Genomic DNA, 19,049 nt, shown 5'->3' with positions numbered 1-19,049 from the left:
CGTTGAGAGTCAGGACTCCGAGGCCGAGACGTTCTGGAAGCAGAATTATACTGTCGACGCGGACGGTCTCCTCCAGCATGAAGCGTCTCGGAATCGTGTTGTCCTGTCGACTAGCTGTTCTGGAGAGTTGTGCGGCTGGAGGATTGAGGGGAACGCGGGTCTGAATTGCGGTCTCGCGGAGGGTGATCTGACGGCTGAGGATGTCGTACACGTTGAATTGGTCTTGCACGGTGACGGTGTTGATGTTTTCGTCTGGAGCAAGCCTGATAGCGTGGTTCATACGAAGCTCGTTCCTGGTACGTTGGAGCGTGTCAATCTCCGTGCGGTATTGTTGGACCTCATCGTCCGACAATCTTGGATGAAGGCGCGTTTGTACCTGGCGAAGACTCGCGTTGATGCCATTGAGGGTTTCTTGAACTCCCGTAGTGGCCGCAGTAGTGCCCGTAAGCCTGGTCTGAATTGCGGTGAGTGCTTCTTGAATCCCTGCAGCAGCTCGAAGCAAAGCTTCTCGATCATCTTCTCGCTGAGTCTCCTCACTCGCTGCATCTCCCATGCTGGTGTCTTCATCCTCGTGGTCGTCCGGCGCGGCTTCAGCATCGTCATCGTCTTGTTGATTGGCGTAGAACCACAGATCATGGAGGAACTGGGTATTGTGCTCAGATCGTGTGACACGTTCGACGAAGGGCTGATAGCTGCTCGCAAAGCCTGAGTCCGTTGCTGGTGCAGCTCGGTCGCTATGCTCGGACGACGTATCGGAGTCGTCTCGTTCCATCGTTGCAGTGTGTGTGTACGGTTCTGAGTGCTTGGGAAGAGTTGCACGAGTGTTGTTCAAGAGTGTAGGTCTCGTTGAAGTTCTGAGAGCTTGATCGTTGGCTCTCGGAAGGATCGTGTGTTTTGAGAGGTCAAGTGAAGTATGTCGAAGTGAATATACCAAGTGAAGTGCATCGTAGTATATATCCTGCATGGCTATACGACACATCTGCCATAGCTATGAGTAGTGACTCGACACATTGCCATTGTACGCTCGCTGGCTTTGTCCGGACATTGGCGTTGTAGAGGAGGAAACTCAGACCAACAAAGGCAGAGCAGTACATTGCCATTGTGTGGTCGATCCCGTTATTCCAAGGCGAGGAGGTGCCGTGAGACGTGATGCGAGAGGCTTCGGAGTTGCGGAGCTGCTGACTCCAAGTGCGGAGGCACATTCGGGTCTGAAGTCGGTCATTTGCGATGGTCCTGGGCATAGCAAAAGGTAGACCAGGAACTCCGGTACTGCTGGTCCGCAGGATGCCTACCCATCCTCCATCCTGGCCACTCGCTTTGACCTTGCCGGCGAATCTCTCGGAGGCAGTCGATGGTGATGTAACGATAGCTTTCGCCTGCTCATACTGCAGTGATTCGTCTCGTAAAAGGTAGAAGCGCCGCGGTTTTAGTAGCAAGCAGTTCTGAAGGTTGCAATGTCTCAAAGTATGTCGCAAATGAAAACGACGTCGTCTGGACAAGAAAATGTGTTTTTCCCACGTCGTTTTGGGCAAGATCCGGCGGCATCATACGAGATAGAAATCCTACCTCCACGACGTCTTTTCTTACCAAGCTGTTTCATACTCCTACATCGCCGCACAGTGAGACAAGAAGACTGTACCAACCTCTTGTTCATGAGGAACGAGCAGTGTCAGGCTAAGATCAATCAATGGAGTTGTATGCCTCAGGTAATCGGCCTTGTCTCGGTGTTTTAGACTTCTGGGAAGGCTTTCGAATAGGGGAAGCTTGGCAATCACATGAAAGATACAGTAACTGCGTTCTTGCCAACAATACAGACAGAACGGCCTGGTCGTTTCTGCAATGTCTCATTGTCATCTTCGAGAGATTCTACGTACCTAATCCGAGGACAATAACATCAATTGCACAGGCCATGAGTAACCACATATCGAATGTGAATGGCAGATCCATCCCTGCTAGCGTAGAAATACCCGTTATACCCACCGTAAATTCTACACAGAGCTTCGCTTCTTTCGAAGAACACGCATCCCTCAACATTCCATTTTGCAATTTCATCAAAGTCTGCAATCCTTCACGACTTCTTTACAGCCGTCTTAGCTCGACAACCATACCTTCAACACCATCGATACATCAACCACACAGCGCAAGATGTCTTCCTCACGAATGATCTCCCTCAAAGATCATCCAGTCCCGCCCACTCTCATTCACGGCACAGAAGAGGCTCTCGACTCTCTCCAACGGGCATGCAACCACTACCGCCTCGCACCAGACACCTCAAGCACACTCAGCGGTGATGCAGTCGTTGAGCAGTCCGTCCAGTGCTTGCGCAGAATCAACTGCTTCCCACCACACGAAGACCTTGAGGTCTTGAATTACCCTTCCGAACCCCTCAACGAACCTGCGCAGACCACGATTTCTGCTCCATTCCTCAACGACGAGATCAACATCGACATGCTGTTGGCCGGTCTCGACGCCGCAAACGACCTCTTCCACCACCGCATCTTCCAACTCGGCGTCCTCACCTACACCACCGCCGAAGAAGGCTACAGCCAACAAGCCGAGCTCTTCTGGACGATGCGTAACAAGAAAGCAACCAACACCCTCTGGCTCGCGCGCTTCATCTTCATCGGCTCCGATCCCGCCAACTACAGCGAGTCCTTCTCCCCGTTCACCTTCCGCCCAAACAACTCCACTCCGCGTCCCGAGCATACCCGCCTCTTCATCTACACAGCGGACAAAGACATCGCCGCGTACTGCAAGTACGCCCACCTCACCAGCGCAGAAATCCTCGACGGCGCCGCCCACCCTGACGAGATCTTCGGCCAGCTTCTCCTCCGTGTAGCGAAGCACTACACCAATGCACAACTCTCCGACATGATCAACGAGCTGCGCGTCAAGGAGAAGATGAAGCCGAGGACTCCGAATATGATCACAAAGCTGATCTCGCAGGCGGCGAAGTGGGATGCGGTGCGGAATGGGGTCACCTACAAGGATGCACGTCTTGAGTTCGACGGGAAGCGTGAGGAGTTGGGCACGAAGGATGTGCGCCTTGGTAACTCCGGGGTGAAGCGGAAGGTGGAGGAGGAAGAGGATGAGGATTACGTGGAAGATGGTGAGGATGACGAGGATGACGTGAAGGGAGAGGTCTTGGAGGATTGGGACAGCGAGATGCCGACCGCAGGTGCATCGAAGGAGGATGGCTTCAGCGGTGACTACAGCGAGTTGGACGGCGACGTGAAGATGGAGAGCGATGGAGAGTAGGACAGGAGATGAAGAGATTTTGTTTTCAGCGATGGGTGGTTCAAAAGTTATGCGCTGTATACCATCGCGATGATTTTCTGTTGCGTTCAATAGCTTCCCTTGCACCGAGAATGGCTTCTCAAAAGTTCAAGGAATGTACTACAATACGAGACCCGAAGTCTCTTCTTTCTTCCCTTCCATTGTCCATGTTCACATGTCTCACCTCCCCGCTGTCTCGCAGGATGTTCCACATCGACCTCGAGACCTGCAGCAGGTCCTGGTCGGCAGCCGAAACTTCTTGCCTTTGTTGTCCGCGGCCGAGACATCGCTCGTCAATGCCATTGTCTTGGTACAGCAAACACCTTTCTCCAACTCTTGCGACAAAACCAGCCTAGATGATGGCCAGTCAGCCACCTGCTCATCTCTCAAGCAGTGCAATCTACAGCGCGTCGCTCAAAGTACTGCCTCTCCACCCCTCTTGTGACTTCCTAGCCCAGCCACCATGAACAACCCGCCACCACCACAGCGAGGAGATCCGGCAGCAAGCAACAATGACGATATTGCAACACGCACAGTACCACACGACAGGATCTTCGGCAAGCCAGGTCCAGCCATCATCCTCAAAGGAAGAAGATCTGCGATATCGGAGCTGCAAAAGGCTGTCCAACAAGAAGACCTGATTGTACAGCTCAGCAAGCCACAGAATGCAGGAGAAGTATTGGCGACATCGCTGGAGTCTCTGCGCTTGAAAGATGCTCTACCGAGTCTCAGAGACACGATGGAGCTGCCGAAACGATCTGCGACTTACCAGGCCTCGAGAGGCATCAGACCAGAAGATTGGACTCATCCAATCGACCTTCGGCATCAAGTTAATCCGCCGTTCAGCCTCAAGGAATTGGACATACACAAGACTCTGGGTGCGTTGAAAGTGCACCAGAGACTTCACGGCAAGGGCCATGTCTGTCAAGTCGGCATACTCAGCAAGCTGGATTTTGATGATGAGCATCATGTCTATCTCTTCTCGTCGGATGTCGAGAAGGCTGCCACAGACACAATGTGGCTGTTTCGTGAGTGTACGACTGATGTTCGTGGGGCAATGGCGATTGAAGAGAGCTGGAGAGGCTTCATGTCTCGTCGAGAAGCACTCGACCCTGCAGCGAACAACGAAGAGCTGGCAGAGCCGTACGAGACTGCAATTGACCCTCAGCTACAGTCAAAGAGAGTCGATCTGCCTCGTGAGAGTGTTCAAAGCTCTCTAGCACAACAGCAGTATCAAGGCCTGATATACCAGCCTTATTCGGAGCATACCGCAGGCCACCAAGCAGAGCCTCAGCAACTCATGGACGACTTGGCAACCGCCGAAATGTATCAACCAGAACGGTTCTTCGACTCCATGCCCAACACCAACATCTACACCAGCGCTGCCAATTTACCAGGGTATGGAGACTTCAGTATGTTCGACAATGGCGGCAACTATCTTTCCACCTATCCGCAGTACGGCTACGACAATCCTCATTTCGACCAGACGACCAATCTCAACTCTCTCACCGATCGATCCCAACTCTTCACCCAACTCGGCCACCACCCGGGCTGGTTCGAGAACACAACCTCCCCGACCACTTCCATCTCGCACTCAACTCCCGATCGACCTCTTCAAGCAGAACAAGAGCCATACCAGCAAACACCGCCACGAGCACCGAAAACAACCCGAAACCCGATCATCCCACGCCAGATCAACGGTCAGCCCACTACCACCCAGCTCGACTCACTCACCAACGAAGAAATCCTCTCCGGCGCCATCGATCCCAAATACATCGTCGGCAACCTCATCCTCCGCCTCGCAAGGTCCTACAGCAACACCGAGATCGCTGAACGGTGCAACGCGCAATCAACGAAGAAATTGTCTCACAACCTCTACACAAAACGCATTACCAAGGCGTTGAAGGACAAGTATGGGTCTGACAGAGAGAAGTATGCTGAGGCGAGGAGGAGGTTTAATCGGGAGAGGAAGGGGAATGGGGTCAGTGTTGGTGTGGTGAAGATGGGTAGGAATGGAGGGAGGATGCGGGACGGAATCAGGAGGGTGGAGAGGTTGGAGACGATTCAGGAGGAGGGGGATGAGGATGTTGGGACTGGAGGGAATGAAGTTGGAGGGCGGGCTCTGCGTTCGAGGAGGCAGAGAAGGAAACTTCCGAGTGCGATCAAATTCGAAGGAGGAGAGTATGTCGAGGTGCACGATGAAGAGGAGGAGAAGCCAGACATGGACGAAGATGGTGAGTACAAGGAAGTACCATCGGACATCGACGATACTGATGTTGGGTATTTTGAGGAAGGGCTTGAGATGGACGTGGACTAGGTTGACGAAGCATACCGAAGTGTCGTCGAGAAGAGTTGGAATGGAGCAGATATAGTATGGCTTGCTCAATATTGCGTTGCGATAGGACTATTTAAATCTTATGTCCCCATCGTTGACCGTCTTCCAAATTCCTTCGTCACCTTGAGCAGGATCGCTGTTCCAAGCATAGTGCGATCCAGTCATCCAGAATGTGTATCCGGCTGGTGAGAACTGCAGAGGCGCTTCTTTTGCCTTTGAATTCTTGTCTTGATTTGTTAGGTTGATCGTTTCTCTCAAGATCGTAGGCTGAAAGTCATTACCAACGTTGTCATTGAGCCGCTGGCTGTAGGTGGTGTTCGGCGTGAAGAAGCCGGAGCAAAGTCTGACGGTAGGACTTCCCTTCGACGATACCTGTCGCAATACAGCAACTGTTGTCGGCCTCATGTTGCTTTCTGGATGACGATTGTTTGCTTGTTCGCTTTGCTTGGTAAGTTTTGCTTACCGACAGGGGTTGACAAAGAGAGAGACAATGTCAAAGCCATTCCAAGTCGCTTGCGTCGATGTTCCAGGCTTACCTTTGTTCCTAATTGAAGCATTGAATGGAAACTCCCTTTGCCTGTAATTGTAGCGAGAACAGGTTCCTTGATACATGCCGCTAGATACTGGCACATCGTGATCAGGGGTTGACGAATCGCGGCTGACCCCCAGTCTATGTATTCCCGTCAGCACACAATACCTAGTATTCACGCATGGTAGGAGTGCCGGTGGACGAATGATCTTCCCGTGCCATTGAAAGAGTGAATGCCGGTAATGGATTGCTCTGACGCAGGAAAGCTGCGAATGCATTGATTGTCCAATGCACATGTTGGCTAGACGTCTTTTGGATTGTAGCAAAGTGTTCTGGCTATGCAGCTTGCTCTAGGTTGGAGAACATGCTGTTCTTTGAGGCGATGGGGAGTACAGGCAAACATGTTATCAATATATGAGCAGTCCCGCGGCTTGTGGTAGTACACCTTGATCAAAGCAACTCATCCATGCTGTGAACCAGTACAACTATCTTGCCGTTCAGTCCTCGTTCGAAAACAATACAACAAATCCCTACTCAACTACCCCTCCCCTCCTTCACTCTGCCCCCTCCGCCTTCACTCTGCCCCCTCCGCCTTCACCCGAGCCTCTCGCTTCTGATTGTCCAGAAAGCCCGTCTATACTCGTGCCTCGACAAGCCAACCTGGGTGAAAAGCGGCCGCTAACGACCTCGACGTCCGTGCTCTACGGGATCTCTTGCACTTTGCTTATATAAACTTCTTTTCCAACTTACACCATGTCTTCTTCATCCACTCCGACACATTCAACTCCTCGCTCCAACAACCAAGCACCAAACCAACCTCGCCTCCACCTCTCATCGACCGCTATACCACAATCAAACCACCCTACAAAGAAGCGTACTACCATCATGTCTTCTACCGACAGCAAGATCGAGAGCGCTGTCCCTCGCGGCCACCCATTCCCTCCCTGCACGATGTCCACTCGCGAGATCGCTACATACTTCCCGCACCACACCACCTACCCAGAGATCATGTTCCGCTACCATCGTTCGTGACCACTCTCGCCCAGCGAAGCACTCAACTACTAACTCACCTCCAGGAAACGGCTGGAACCTCGCCCAAATCGCCAAAGCGCAACTGATCGCACGCGACGCGTACGATCAAGACACCTTCACCAAGCGCGCCCAGTCCATGCGCCAACAAATTGGCACCGCCGGCAACGAGAAGTACGGCATTCACAACTTCTCCGCCTCGGACGTGCAGTGGCGCGGCCATCCCGATTTCCAACCGTTCACGAACCAGGGCAGCGCCGCCGCGAATCAGGCGCTGTACGACATCTCGCGCGCCAACCCACCAGTCCTGCCACCCAGTAGCGTGCGCCCTCTTCCCACCGCAACACTTGCGCAAGTCGCGCATGGTGTAGTCGAGCACCCGAGTGGTGAGGATGCTGGACCTTTCACCGCGGCCATCCGGTGGGCTCTTTATCATGGTGTGGCCGACCAGTACACCACGGACGATGTGTTGAGCATCGTGAATAACCCTGTCAACCACTGCGCACCGCCGAGTGCTCCGGGCCAGAGGTTGAATGTTCTTCCTGCTGGTGCTTCGACGCATCGGTGGGATCAGGACTGTCGTGATCGAGTGCAGGCTGTTGCGAGGCCGTGGTAGATGGCTGTGGCGACGAAGGAGGCAAGGATGGTTCGAAAGGCGATGGCAGCCGTGAACAAGTAGGCGTTTGGGACTTCGAGCTTGTTTTTGGGCAGTCTTCTTGGAGTTATGAGAAATCACGGGCCTAGTGTGCGCTGCCACGATATCCATGAGAACATGACATGGAATGAAATGCATTGTAAAACCACCTCACTTCTCTTCTCTACTCTGACTCCATTGTCTTCCTCGTGAACCGTACCATTGCATCCATCATCATGCCGCCAAGCCATCAGCACCACTATTGAAGCATTTCCAAAATCATAGATGATGAGTGTTCGCACCAGATCCCACACCTCTCTTCACTCATCCCACGAAGAGACTTGACATATACCCACCTTGAGGACGATGTGAGCAGTCCTCTCCGTCTCTAGACGACGTCCATCTGCAAGACCCCCCTTCTCTACTCTCCAGCTGGAGCACTGTGCCGACCCGTCGCCGCGGTGAGCTGTTCGGTTCTACTTGACACGCGATCTCTGCAAATTCACTAGGCCAACCCTTCGTGCGGGTCGTTCAAAGGTCGTGCGGAAGGAAGACTACTCCGAGTCCACGGGTGTAGAAATCCACTACCTACTTCCCAGTAACACGAAGCAGGAGTAGTAGAACATCATTCAGCAACGTCTCGAAGCTACAAGGCACGTCTATCAGGACCGCGAGAATGGAAGGCTGATAAGACTACCAGGCACCCTGATCGATTGATTTGCGACTTGCGAGGACTATGGCCCTTCGTCGATTCGTCGAGGGAATTTTCAGCGTGGCAACAAGCGACAAAGAATATATGCGCAGACATACCCCATGGCCCAGTTCGAAAGTGGTGCGCATAAGCAAGGGGTCCATCGAGGCCCAATCAACAGTAGAACAGGTCCGACAGTCAACTGAAGCAGGTGACAAGAGCGATAAATTTTTCGAAGCAAAGGGTCCCTCCGCAGCTCAGTAACCTCAGAACTCCGGGTTGTAATCAGGATCACTGAGGCCGAAGATCCTGAGATCAAGATCCTGCATCTCTTCAACTGCCCGGTCAAGATGTCCTGAAGCCGAAGCATCCGTCAAAGACAACTGGCGCTGAGGTCGCGCGACGGTGATGTTCTCTTCGCTTGCTTGGCCGGCGGAGCTACCTTCCACAGCATCTGTACAATCATCAGACAACATTCTCGAGTCCGTTGCTTCAAGCTTGGAGTTCTTACCTAGTAGAGCATCGCCGTAAGCAGGACCTGCTCGGTGCGTGCATGTCCCTCTCGGACCTGCAGTCGTGAGGAAACGTTCCAGACGATCGACGATGTCGCGAGCCTTGCGCGCAGCAGGATTGATAGTGCTTTGCTGTCGGAGCAGAGCTGCGCAAGAGTTGTATCGCTCAATGGCCCGTTGCGTCATCGTGAACTCGTCCGGTGGAAGAGCAGGAGTCGTAATGGCCGCGGCGTATAATGCGTATGTATTGAGGAAAGGGAGACGTATTTTGTCCAGTGACCGATGAGCCCATTTGTGATAATCGTCGATCTTCTTTGCGAAATCACAGCAACGATCCCTCGAGACGCCTTTTGTCCAGGCTGCTGGTAGAAGATGGTCGCGACGGGTGAATGGCCTATGGAGCAGGAGTCGCACGACGTGGCTCAATAGCCTGGCTGATAGTCAGCGTGGTCGATCAAAGAAGCGGCGGATCGTCTTACCCGAGAGACATGACATGCGAAGGCAGTATCCAATCTGGTTCACGCCCTTTAAGATGCTTTGGAAGCTGACGGGCCCAGTCGGTCAGCTGCTTGTCGATCGAGGTCACTGCTCGATCAGAAGCTTCCGCCTCGTGCTCTGCGCCCTTCGGGTCGTAGAACCGCTCGAGGATCTCGTTCATAATGACTGCAAGCTTGCATAGATGCGTGAAAGTCGACACACTGCGAGTACGGTAGCCTGGACAGCGACTGATTTCGTGAGTCATAGGTATCCATCGCTCCAGCTCTTCGTAGTCATCCTGGAAGAGAATGGGAACATCGCACTGAGAGTGTGGCAACAGGGGCGCCTGACCTTGATACATCGAGTGCAATTTGTCGATCACAAATGCACTCCAAAATACCCGGCGACGTATTTCCAAGTCCTCCTCTTTCAGATTCATGACGTTCGGCCTCTTTGTAACGTCGATATGCAACCCAAGCTTCTTGATCATGCAGACTGCATAGCCAGCGTACAGCCAAGCCGTGTCGATGCTTTGTCTATCACCCATGGCAAACATAGAGTCGGTCATCAGTAGGAGAGCCTGGATGGTGGTGATGTCGCTCTTCTCCATGGCGTCTCTGACTAGTACACGGACTCGCTCCCGGAAGTGCCATCCAGCTGTCTGCGGATCGTAAGGGTCCTTGCGAAACTCCCCTGCGAGACTTGCTGCGCCGAAATAGATTGCGTTCAGCAGAGTTTTGGAGAAGTATGGTCCCGCGCAGGCCATGTCTCGCGTAAAAGCTGGTCTGTAGACGACGAGGTATGTATGGTGTTGACGTTTCCAGTGCATGTCCAACAGGCGCTGGCCTAAGTGAGGATCCAGACCGTCGAAGTCCAGCTTCCCTTCGTCAAAGTTCACTTCTTCCATCTGTCTTTGTTTCGCGGCATGGCCGAATAGGAGCATGGGTGTTCGAGCCTCTCGCTCTGCATCGAAGCAGCCATGTGCTGGTCTTTTCGCTCGATCGTTGTTCGCGGTAGACTCGATGGTTGAATCGGGTGATCTTGCACGCTTTCCGTTTGAGGCTGACGGAGTGCCCACGGACCCGGGTGCAGGCTTTTCGGCGGGCATGGTCTCGCGGCGTGGCTGTATCGTCTTCGATACATCTACCTGCGGCGTGCTGATGGAGCTACTCTTGACTTGGTGCGCTGACGATGCCGCTGGCGATGCACTATCCTTTTTCTGCAGCGGGTAGGTGCAATTGGGCTTCCCGGACGCACGACATCTGCCGCATTCGGGTCTTTCTTTATCGCAAAAGGTGTGGCCGGCGTGACAGTTGTTGCAAGCCGTATATGGTGGCGCCGGAGCCATGATGCAGCAAAGATTGCCCGGACGATGGGTTGGAGTGACGAATGATAGGAGCGATGAGCGACTGCCGCGGTGAGGGAAAGGAGACGGACGCCCGGTGGTAAGACGGCCACGTATACACGGGCCAAAGACGAGCGAGGGCGGCCGCTCCACATTGGAGCAAAGTATTGGCGTTCCGGCTCCGGTCGGAGGTGGCATTACATGGCAACCCCTGGACATTGAGCCCAATCTTAAGCCGTGCGCCGGGCACGGACCGGACTTGTCTTCGAAGCGCTCGCGATCCTTCGGGACCAGTCTTTGCAATACGCAGATAACTCAAGCTGGAAAGAAGAGCAATGTTGCCTAACGTTTGATCCAAAGCCTCGACGACTTCCTCCATGCGAATGCTGCGGTGGAGCGAGCACTCAGACTGGTAGTAAACAGCCGGAACGAAAGATTGCACCAGCAGACCCTGGTAAAGGAGAGAACCGTCCGAATGGGCGGGCCGGGCACAACTTGATTGATGTCTCGCCAGTGATTCGGGCCGCCGCTGTTCCACCAAAACCATTTCATGACTGCTTCGCATCGGCCTAGGGGTGATGAATTAAAATGGACTCGTACTTTTGAGAGAAATTTGTAAGAGCGAATTGTCACAACCCGGGCTACATTGAGCTCCGCAAAGCGTGCCGACTTTGAAGCATGGTCGCTTGGCCATGTCGCGCAGCATGATGTGTACTATCGCTTGCTGATACAGAAATCTTGATGGCCGGGATATGCCCTGATCGGTAGCGAGTAAGCGGTCTCGTGTTGCGGTGCTCGCATATCCGTAGGCGAATCTCCTTACCAGGGCCTGGATACACACTGCGGTCACTCACATCTCCGATCGTGCCGTGATACCAAAATTGTGAGCCCAGCTGTACAGCAACAGCGGCGGACGGCTTCGGACTGTGTGATTGGCTCGACCGCGGCGCAGGCGATCTATCCGGAGTGCTTTCGTCCACCGCGTCCGCTGCGAGCAGACGTCGAGAAGCATAGGAGAGGTGGGCAAGCTCTTGACTCGAAACCTCATTGCGGGCTTAAGTCATCGTGGCAGACCAGAAACAGACCCATCGGTGCTATCGCCGGCACCGAAGCTCATGGAGCCTTCGCAAAGTCCGTCCGTAGCTGGTCCGCAGCTCTTTAAGCGGCAATAGCCCATCAAACCCATCACCCACCCTCCGCCGTACACCCCCCCACCCCCAACCTCCCCCCAAACACATCCCCAAAATAAATCAACACCCCATTCGTCCACCCAAACCCCGTCTGAACCTCATACTCCCCACCCCCACCACCAACCAACACACTCGTCGAATTATACTTTTCAAAAATCGCACCTTCCCCTCCCTCCTCGCCTCCCAGCGGCGGCAATTTCCTCGTCCGTCCGCCCGTCGACCGCCACGTGCAGAACGCACTGTCGACATACCGCTGCGCGATCTCCAGCGCTAGAGTCTGCGTCTTGTTATAGCTCGGATCTTCGGTGCCGAAAGTCGGAGATACGTTGAGGAGAGATTGGACGAGGATGTAGGTCAGGGGAGGCCAGACGTTGGGTTCATCCCACTGCTGTCCCGTCGCGAGGTTTGTGGCTGGAGGCGCGCCTGGGAAAGTGTCCAATTGATTTTCCACCCGGCGGAAAGCGCGGAGGACGGCGGAGGGGTTGTTCTTCAGCCAGATCGGAGCGGCGCCGGTCCAGAAGGGGTAGAATTGTGCAGCGTGGACGGTGACTTGCAGGCCGGGCGGGGAGGAGGGGGAGTGGGTGTGATCGGAGGTCGCGGAGGAGTCGGCGGGGACGTAGATTTGGCGGGAGGAGGAGGTGATATTGTAGTCGAAGTAACCCCATTGGTCGGGGTCCCAGAGCACGGCGGTCATGGCTTTTGAGCGGGTTTCGGCGAGGGCGGACCATTGCTCCGCGGCGGTGGCGTTGCCGGTAAGGTTGTGGAATTGGGCGAGAATGGCTTCGTTGGCGTAGAGTATCGAGTTGAGGTCGACGGGGATGATGTTGGCTGTGTTGAGGCTACGGAGGGGGAAGTAGGTGTCTGTGATTGCGTCGGTCGGGTTGCGGGTCCAGCGGGAGGCGGAGTAGTCCCAGCCGGACTCGGCGCCGGAGGCGAGGTCGCTGTAGAGTTGGGCGATTTGGGTGTCGTTGAGAGGGTTGGAGGGGTAGATGATGCCGGAAGGGGCGTAGAAGGAGCTGTTGGTCGCGGTGCGGTAGTCTTCGATGTAGGATTCTGGACGAGGCTGGTTGTTGTTGACGTTGTATCGGTTGAGGATGTAGGTTGTGCCGTTTACGTCGACGTCCACGGAGCGGTTTGTCGTCCAGAAAGAGTACTCCCGCTCGAGCGTTGGTAGCATTCTCTCCAGGATGGAAGTGTCGTTGGTGTACTCCACGTAGGCCTTGACCATCAGTGTGAGGACGGGCGGCTGACTGCGATTGAGGTAGTACTGCCGGGCCCCGTTTGGCACAAATCCGAACTCGTCCACCAAGTCGAGGAAATTCTCAATGATGTTCAGTGCAATCTCGGTGAATGATCCCTTTGTCCTAAGCAGACCGAGCAGGATCCAATACGAATCCCAGTAATATGGCTCACGGAAACGTCCTCCAGCAACCACGAATGTGCGATTCAGCGGAATGAACGAGCTCACACAGCCAGTGCAGTCGGATGCTCCGACGTACTTGCGGGTCAACTCAGGCCAGACATCAATGACCTGCTCCAGAAAATCTCGAAGATCCTCATCGTCCACATGTTCCAGAAATGTGGGGTCAGTCGTGAGCGAGTCCGGGTCGACATTTTCCACTTCGCTGCCAGCCTCGCCAAAATTCTCGCTCAGGAAGTTTTGCAGCTCTGTATTGTTGGACAATGGTTGGGTGAGCTGCTCAAATGCAGCGACGACATCTTCCAGAGGACGAATTGTCGGCAAGTCGACGTACGTTTTGCTGTCAACGAATGCGCCGGCCAATTGTATCGCTCGCAAGATCTCTCCCTGACAATATAACGTAGACTCGCATGGAGCGATGACAGAGCCGTTGGTCCATGTGGCAGCGATCAGAGGCAGGCCGGCTGCGAGCAGGAGATAGTTCTTCATGTCGACGATGAATTGTGCGGATCGGATGAGATACGAGGAGATGACCGGACGGTCGACAATCAGCGCTCACCGACCTCATATATACATAGCCATCTGCCATAATTCAGCGACGTCGAGATTTTCCTTTTCCTCGCTACCGCCTCCGACATCATTGAGTTTCGCGGTCTCGCGTTAGTGAAGCTTGGCTGGGCGTCATCCGCTGGTTGAGATCCGCGGGAGCCGAGGGCGCGAGCAAAAGCGTATCTTCGGTTGTGAGTATGCTTCAATCACGTGTACGCAGTTGGAGACCGCATTAGTCCTGTCGATACTAGGGACTTGTTTCATGGCGGTAACAGAGTCGCATTGCCGTTCTGCTGATACCAGCATGTGTCCGTGCCGAGACATGGGAGGACGCCCAGAATACGGAGACCTGGAAATTCGAAAGACATTTCTCAATGACTGACAGCGCCGGGTTTGGAGGCCTAAAGTCAGCTATCGATATATATATATGCAGAGTCTCTGGGTGTGCAGAATGCGCATTGATGGACATGAATCCTCGTAAGGAGACGCTTTCGGGACGTCCATCGATAGTGGCCTCATCACCTCCGGCGAGTCGTGATTGTTTCCTGCCGCGAGCAAGTCACTCAGAATTCACTCAGAATGTCCCCGAATGCTTGTTCTTTGAGCTCGACAATAGCCTTTTCGACCTCTTCCCAGTCTCCCGATTTCTCGAGCTCGTTGGACCGTCTCTTCGCTGTTGGGATGGAAGCATCTTATGCGTCTAAATGACAGCACCTGGCCTGGCCCTCAAGGTTGTCTTTTGTCGAGACGTGAAGCTATGTGGGTGATCCGAGCCGTGATGTTTTCAAGAAGAGAAAGAAGAGAAAGAAAGCGAGATCTCATCTCTCAGTGTCGATGGTTTCCCGCTTACATAAGATCAGGAGGCTGACGGGACGCAGGGCCTTCGCCACGGTTTCAAGTGTACCGAGCATCCCTGCTTGTATTCACAACATCACCTCCTCCTTTGCACCAGAATATCCGTACGTTACCTGCTTGATACATCGACTTGGCCGAAAGGATGGCGACCGAACGCGCGTTCGAGAAGTCCTCGTGGCAAGCGGATGCGAGACCTTTACAACGGTCGCAAACGGCTTCCCAGCCACACCTTCCAGCACCAACGGCGAAGACCATCAGACTTTTCGAATCATGTTCGGTCGAGAACGCAGCATACAGCATTCAGACTATACGTGCCGCGGACTCGCCTCTCCAAGAACATTGATGTAAAGATGCGATGCAAGTCTCCGAATGCCGCCGCCGCCGCCGCCGCCAGCAAGCCATTGTCCAGTGGGCGGCATTCTCACCAATCATGATGCAAATTCCGCCGCGATCCTTTCTTCACAACCAAACCACACCGGCAACCAAGAAAGATGACGAATTCCTTGCCGTCTGTCATTTGGCATTAATCTCGGCGGCCCGTCGCCATGCGAGATCTCCAGCGCTAGGTAATCCAACGGCCGCCTCCCAGCCCCGAACTTTCGGATCTCTCGCCGCTCATTCAACCTCCGACTAGAAGCACTGCCCGAAAGCATGCGAAATTTGCACCATCGGTCTTGCTATAGGCTGGCCTCACCACGGAGAATCATCAGTCAGCCACATTGGAGTCCAGATTCTCTTCATCGGAGGTTTTTTTGCCGCCTGCGCTGATCTTTCGGGTGACAACCCAGCCGGCTGGCAGTTTGCAACTTCCGAAAGAGTGACTTGCACTATGATGGACATCGTATCTTTACATGACCGGCTCGCGATTGGTTCCCCGGCGCAATGCGATTTCACATGCCATCCCAAGCACGACTGTGTGCTCCTCGGGCAGACCACCGGCATACGCTGCCTATAGCGAGGTACTGGTACGCCGTTGCGAAGTCACCCTACCACGCGGCACAACGTTGTTCTAGGCCCACCACCTACAAACTTGGCCTGGTGAGACATTCAAGTGTACGCTGCTGGGTTGCGTCGCATGGCAACGGCCGTCGCATTCGCCGCCGAGATTGCCAGGTCGCTGGTGTTGGTGACAGACAGCCCTCGAAGCATACAACTGCACATTGCATTTTCCAGGAGTCTTCAATGATACCCATGGAACATGCCGGATCAGCACGCCAGATGTGCATTCACATATCACACAGTCACCTCTTGACGGTAGATGTGAAGAGTGCGGCGCTAACTCGAAAGGTAGCTTGCGACCGTTGCTCATTCTTTCTCAGCAACGGTTTGCGAAGCTGAAGTCGAAATCCGGCCACCGATGCCGAACGTCCAAACGTCCCGTCTCCCAACCTCAACTTCTACTTGCCACACCTTTTGCTACAGCGCAGAGCTCATTTTCTGCTCGCATATAAGGACACACGACTTGACCCTTATTCCTAGTCAGTGTCATCATCACATCATTTCTGATTGACAAGACATACCTTGCTAATCATGTATTCCTCCAGCAGCATTCCGCTGTTCTTGCTTCCCGCTTTTGTTCTTCCTGCTCTCTCAGTACCCGTCCAGCTTCGTCCCGCTTCGAACGAAAGGGGAGTCTTCATCAGCAAAGCCAACACCCTCAATGCGACAACATGGAACGGCGTCAACTTCGCACCTTCAAATGTGACAGCACCGAGCTACAACACAACGGCGAACGTGGGCAGCAGCAACGTCACAGCACTGAACACAACATCACCAACACCGCCGACATTTCCGAGTGCCATCTCGACATCAAATGTGACCACTCCTGGGAGTCTGACAGGGGATAATTTGACCGTCACCGCCTCTGTCTCGCTTCCCAAGTCATCATCATCGAGCTCACGACTATACGCTCCGACAATCCTGAACGCACCCAAGGGAGCAGGTGCGCCCGCAGCATCTTCCAGCGATGTCGCAAGCGCTAGCTCGACACGGGCTCTCACATCCGGATCGAGTACTGCATCACCTCAGACATCGCCCAGCACATCAGCAGCAGCATCCTTCACGACATCAACAAGAATAGCCCCATCATCCTCAGGATCAACGCAGGGCTCATCCTCACTACCCGGATCTGTCCCCTTTTCAACTTCCATCTCTGTACCCGACGACATGGAGACCAAGAATGTGACCATTAATGTGAACATTGACACTCGGGAAGCAAGCGACGAGCCAGAACTTCTCACATCTTCGCCTCCCGATGAGAGCGTCGACTACAAGATCAACCGCGACAACACCATCACCGACATTGCTGGCGCCCGGGCTCGCGCCAACCCAGCCAGATTTGGCCTCAACTCCTCCCGCGTTGATGCCGGAACGGTCGCAATGGGCGTCGATGGCACCATCTCCAAGGGTGTGTTCTCCTTGCAGCTTGTCAACAAGCTCAATTCCAACAATGTCCGGGCCTACATTTCCGGCCTCGACCCGAACGGCGCTCTCGTCATGCTCGGCCAGAACGGACAATGGATCTACCCAACCACAGGCTCCGCTCAACCTGTCCCGGTCCAAGGCGACATTGCCATCCCACTCGGACCAGCCAACAGCACCACCCCCATCTCTCTCCCCGGCTTCATCTCCTCCTCCCGCGTCTGGATCGCCGACGGCGATCTCTCCTTCCTCGTCGTCGCAACAACCAACGGTCCCGGCCTCGTCGAACCCGCAGCCGTCAACCCCGCCGACCCCAACTCCGAAGTCAACTACTCCTTCACCGAGTTCTCCTGGGCGGCCGACTACGGAATCTACGTCAACGTCTCCTACGTCGACTTCGTCGGCCTCCCTCTCGGCATGGAACTTACCACCTACGACGACAACGACTTCCGCGTCCCTGGCGTGCCCGCCGACGCCGCCGTCGCTCTCTGCAATCAACTCAAAGCTCAAGCCGCCAAGGACGGACAGCCATGGGACCAACTCTGCGCCTACGATACAGCCGGTGACGTCCGCCGCGTTCTCGCTCCTCCGAGCCTCATCGCCGACAACGCCACCGCTTTCCAGGGATATTTCGACAGCTACGTCAACGCCGTCTGGACCCACTACGCCGCCAACGACTTAATCATCAACACGCAATCCACCCCCGGCAACGTCACCTGCCGCGTCCAAGGCGACCAACTCCTCTGCGCGGGCGACAACCGCGGCTACGCCAAACCCAACGCAAAAGACATTTTCGGCTGCAACGACGGCCCCTTCGCCATCCTTCCCGGCGACAACGCCGTGCATCTCGCCACCGTCCCGAGATTGTGTGCGGCGTTCAACCGTGCGACATTCCTCATCGAGGATGGCAATGTACAACCCAGCGTGGGACCGGAGTGCTATTACCCCGCTTCGGAGCCGGTAAAGAACTGGTATGCGGATCTGTTGAAGAAGATGCAAGTCGAGGGAAAGGGGTATGCGTTTTCGTATGATGATGTGGAGCCGGAAGGTGGGAACCAGAGTGGGCTGGTGGGTAGTACGAGTCCGAAGGCGTTGACGATTATTGTCGGCGGGGCGTAAGGAAGAGGTGGGAGAGAATGTTTGTTTGAAGCATTGCATTGCGATCGGGATTTTCTGGGTTGTGATGTCATTTTTTCTTGCATAGAGGCGAGAGATTCTTCCGCCGGGATTGAGAGAGATGACGAGTGTACAGACTATTGAATGAGACATGACTACTCAAACATTATTTCCGCTACTTGATCACACCATACCTTCACGGCCTCTTCCCCCTGATGGGTAACCTCATCGTAGTCCCCTCATTCCCATCCTTCAATTTTGCTCTCATCGGAGCCGCATCCACAGCCTTCACCTTCGCCTCCCCATCCTCCACCGGGTCCGATGCTCTACTCGGCCGCTCCCCCGTCAAAGGCAAAGTCACAAAAGGATCATCACGGGCATTCTCAACCTCATCCGCCGGCTGACTCTCCTCCCCAGCAACGGCTTTCGGTAACGTTCCCATCACCGGACCGAAGCTTCGGTCATCGTAAGCAGCTGGAGACAGTTGAGGGGTGCGGGAGTCGAAGGATTGCTCGACGAGAATGTCGGCTTCGAGGTCGAATTCTGCCAGGTTTGAGGGCCAGGGGGTGGAGGGATGGTAGCCGGCCATGGTTGTGGTGGTATCGGTTGCTTTGGAAGGCGTGGTGGCGGGTTTTGAGCAGTTGGGCGGTTCGGAGAGATGCGTATTATC

General features: G+C 54.5%; 6 protein-coding genes across 6 annotated transcripts; 3 read left to right on the top strand and 3 right to left on the bottom strand.

Moving 5' to 3' along the window:
* Positions 1 to 2,145: 2,145 nt before the first annotated feature.
* On the top strand, positions 2,146 to 5,593 carry MYCGRDRAFT_96415 (uncharacterized protein; the record flags this gene model as incomplete). Its single annotated transcript, XM_003848966.1, has 3 exons — positions 2,146 to 3,254; positions 3,352 to 3,695; positions 3,813 to 5,593. 3 exons carry the CDS (start codon positions 2,146 to 2,148, stop codon positions 5,591 to 5,593), a joined length of 3,234 nt encoding a protein of 1,077 aa, XP_003849014.1.
* A 1,432-nt stretch (positions 5,594 to 7,025) lies between these two features.
* On the top strand, positions 7,026 to 7,785 carry MYCGRDRAFT_96414 (uncharacterized protein; the record flags this gene model as incomplete). The annotated part of the gene is made up of 2 exons (XM_003848967.1): positions 7,026 to 7,164; positions 7,217 to 7,785. The coding sequence occupies 2 exons, from the start codon at positions 7,026 to 7,028 to the stop codon at positions 7,783 to 7,785; spliced, it is 708 nt and encodes a 235-aa protein (XP_003849015.1).
* Positions 7,786 to 9,481: 1,696 nt separating this feature from the next.
* Positions 9,482 to 10,390, bottom strand: MYCGRDRAFT_48353 (uncharacterized protein; the record flags this gene model as incomplete). The annotated part of the gene is made up of 1 exon (XM_003848938.1): positions 9,482 to 10,390. The coding sequence occupies one exon, from the start codon at positions 10,388 to 10,390 to the stop codon at positions 9,482 to 9,484; it is 909 nt and encodes a 302-aa protein (XP_003848986.1).
* Positions 10,391 to 12,013: 1,623 nt separating this feature from the next.
* MgNTC2 (putative neutral trehalase) lies at positions 12,014 to 13,927 on the bottom strand (the record flags this gene model as incomplete). The annotated part of the gene is made up of 1 exon (XM_003848937.1): positions 12,014 to 13,927. One exon carries the CDS (start codon positions 13,925 to 13,927, stop codon positions 12,014 to 12,016), a length of 1,914 nt encoding a protein of 637 aa, XP_003848985.1.
* A 3,294-nt stretch (positions 13,928 to 17,221) lies between these two features.
* MYCGRDRAFT_48921 (uncharacterized protein) lies at positions 17,222 to 18,382 on the top strand (the record flags this gene model as incomplete). The annotated part of the gene is made up of 1 exon (XM_003848968.1): positions 17,222 to 18,382. The coding sequence occupies one exon, from the start codon at positions 17,222 to 17,224 to the stop codon at positions 18,380 to 18,382; it is 1,161 nt and encodes a 386-aa protein (XP_003849016.1).
* A 193-nt stretch (positions 18,383 to 18,575) lies between these two features.
* MYCGRDRAFT_96410 (uncharacterized protein) lies at positions 18,576 to 18,968 on the bottom strand (the record flags this gene model as incomplete). The annotated part of the gene is made up of 1 exon (XM_003848936.1): positions 18,576 to 18,968. The coding sequence occupies one exon, from the start codon at positions 18,966 to 18,968 to the stop codon at positions 18,576 to 18,578; it is 393 nt and encodes a 130-aa protein (XP_003848984.1).
* Positions 18,969 to 19,049: the final 81 nt, after the last annotated feature.

Source organism: Zymoseptoria tritici, chromosome 10 (genome assembly GCF_000219625.1).
Source record: "Zymoseptoria tritici IPO323 chromosome 10, whole genome shotgun sequence".
NCBI lineage: Eukaryota > Fungi > Ascomycota > Dothideomycetes > Mycosphaerellales > Mycosphaerellaceae > Zymoseptoria > Zymoseptoria tritici.
The sequence above is the reverse complement of the archived record's forward strand: the minus strand, read 5'-3'. Positions and strand labels throughout refer to the sequence as shown.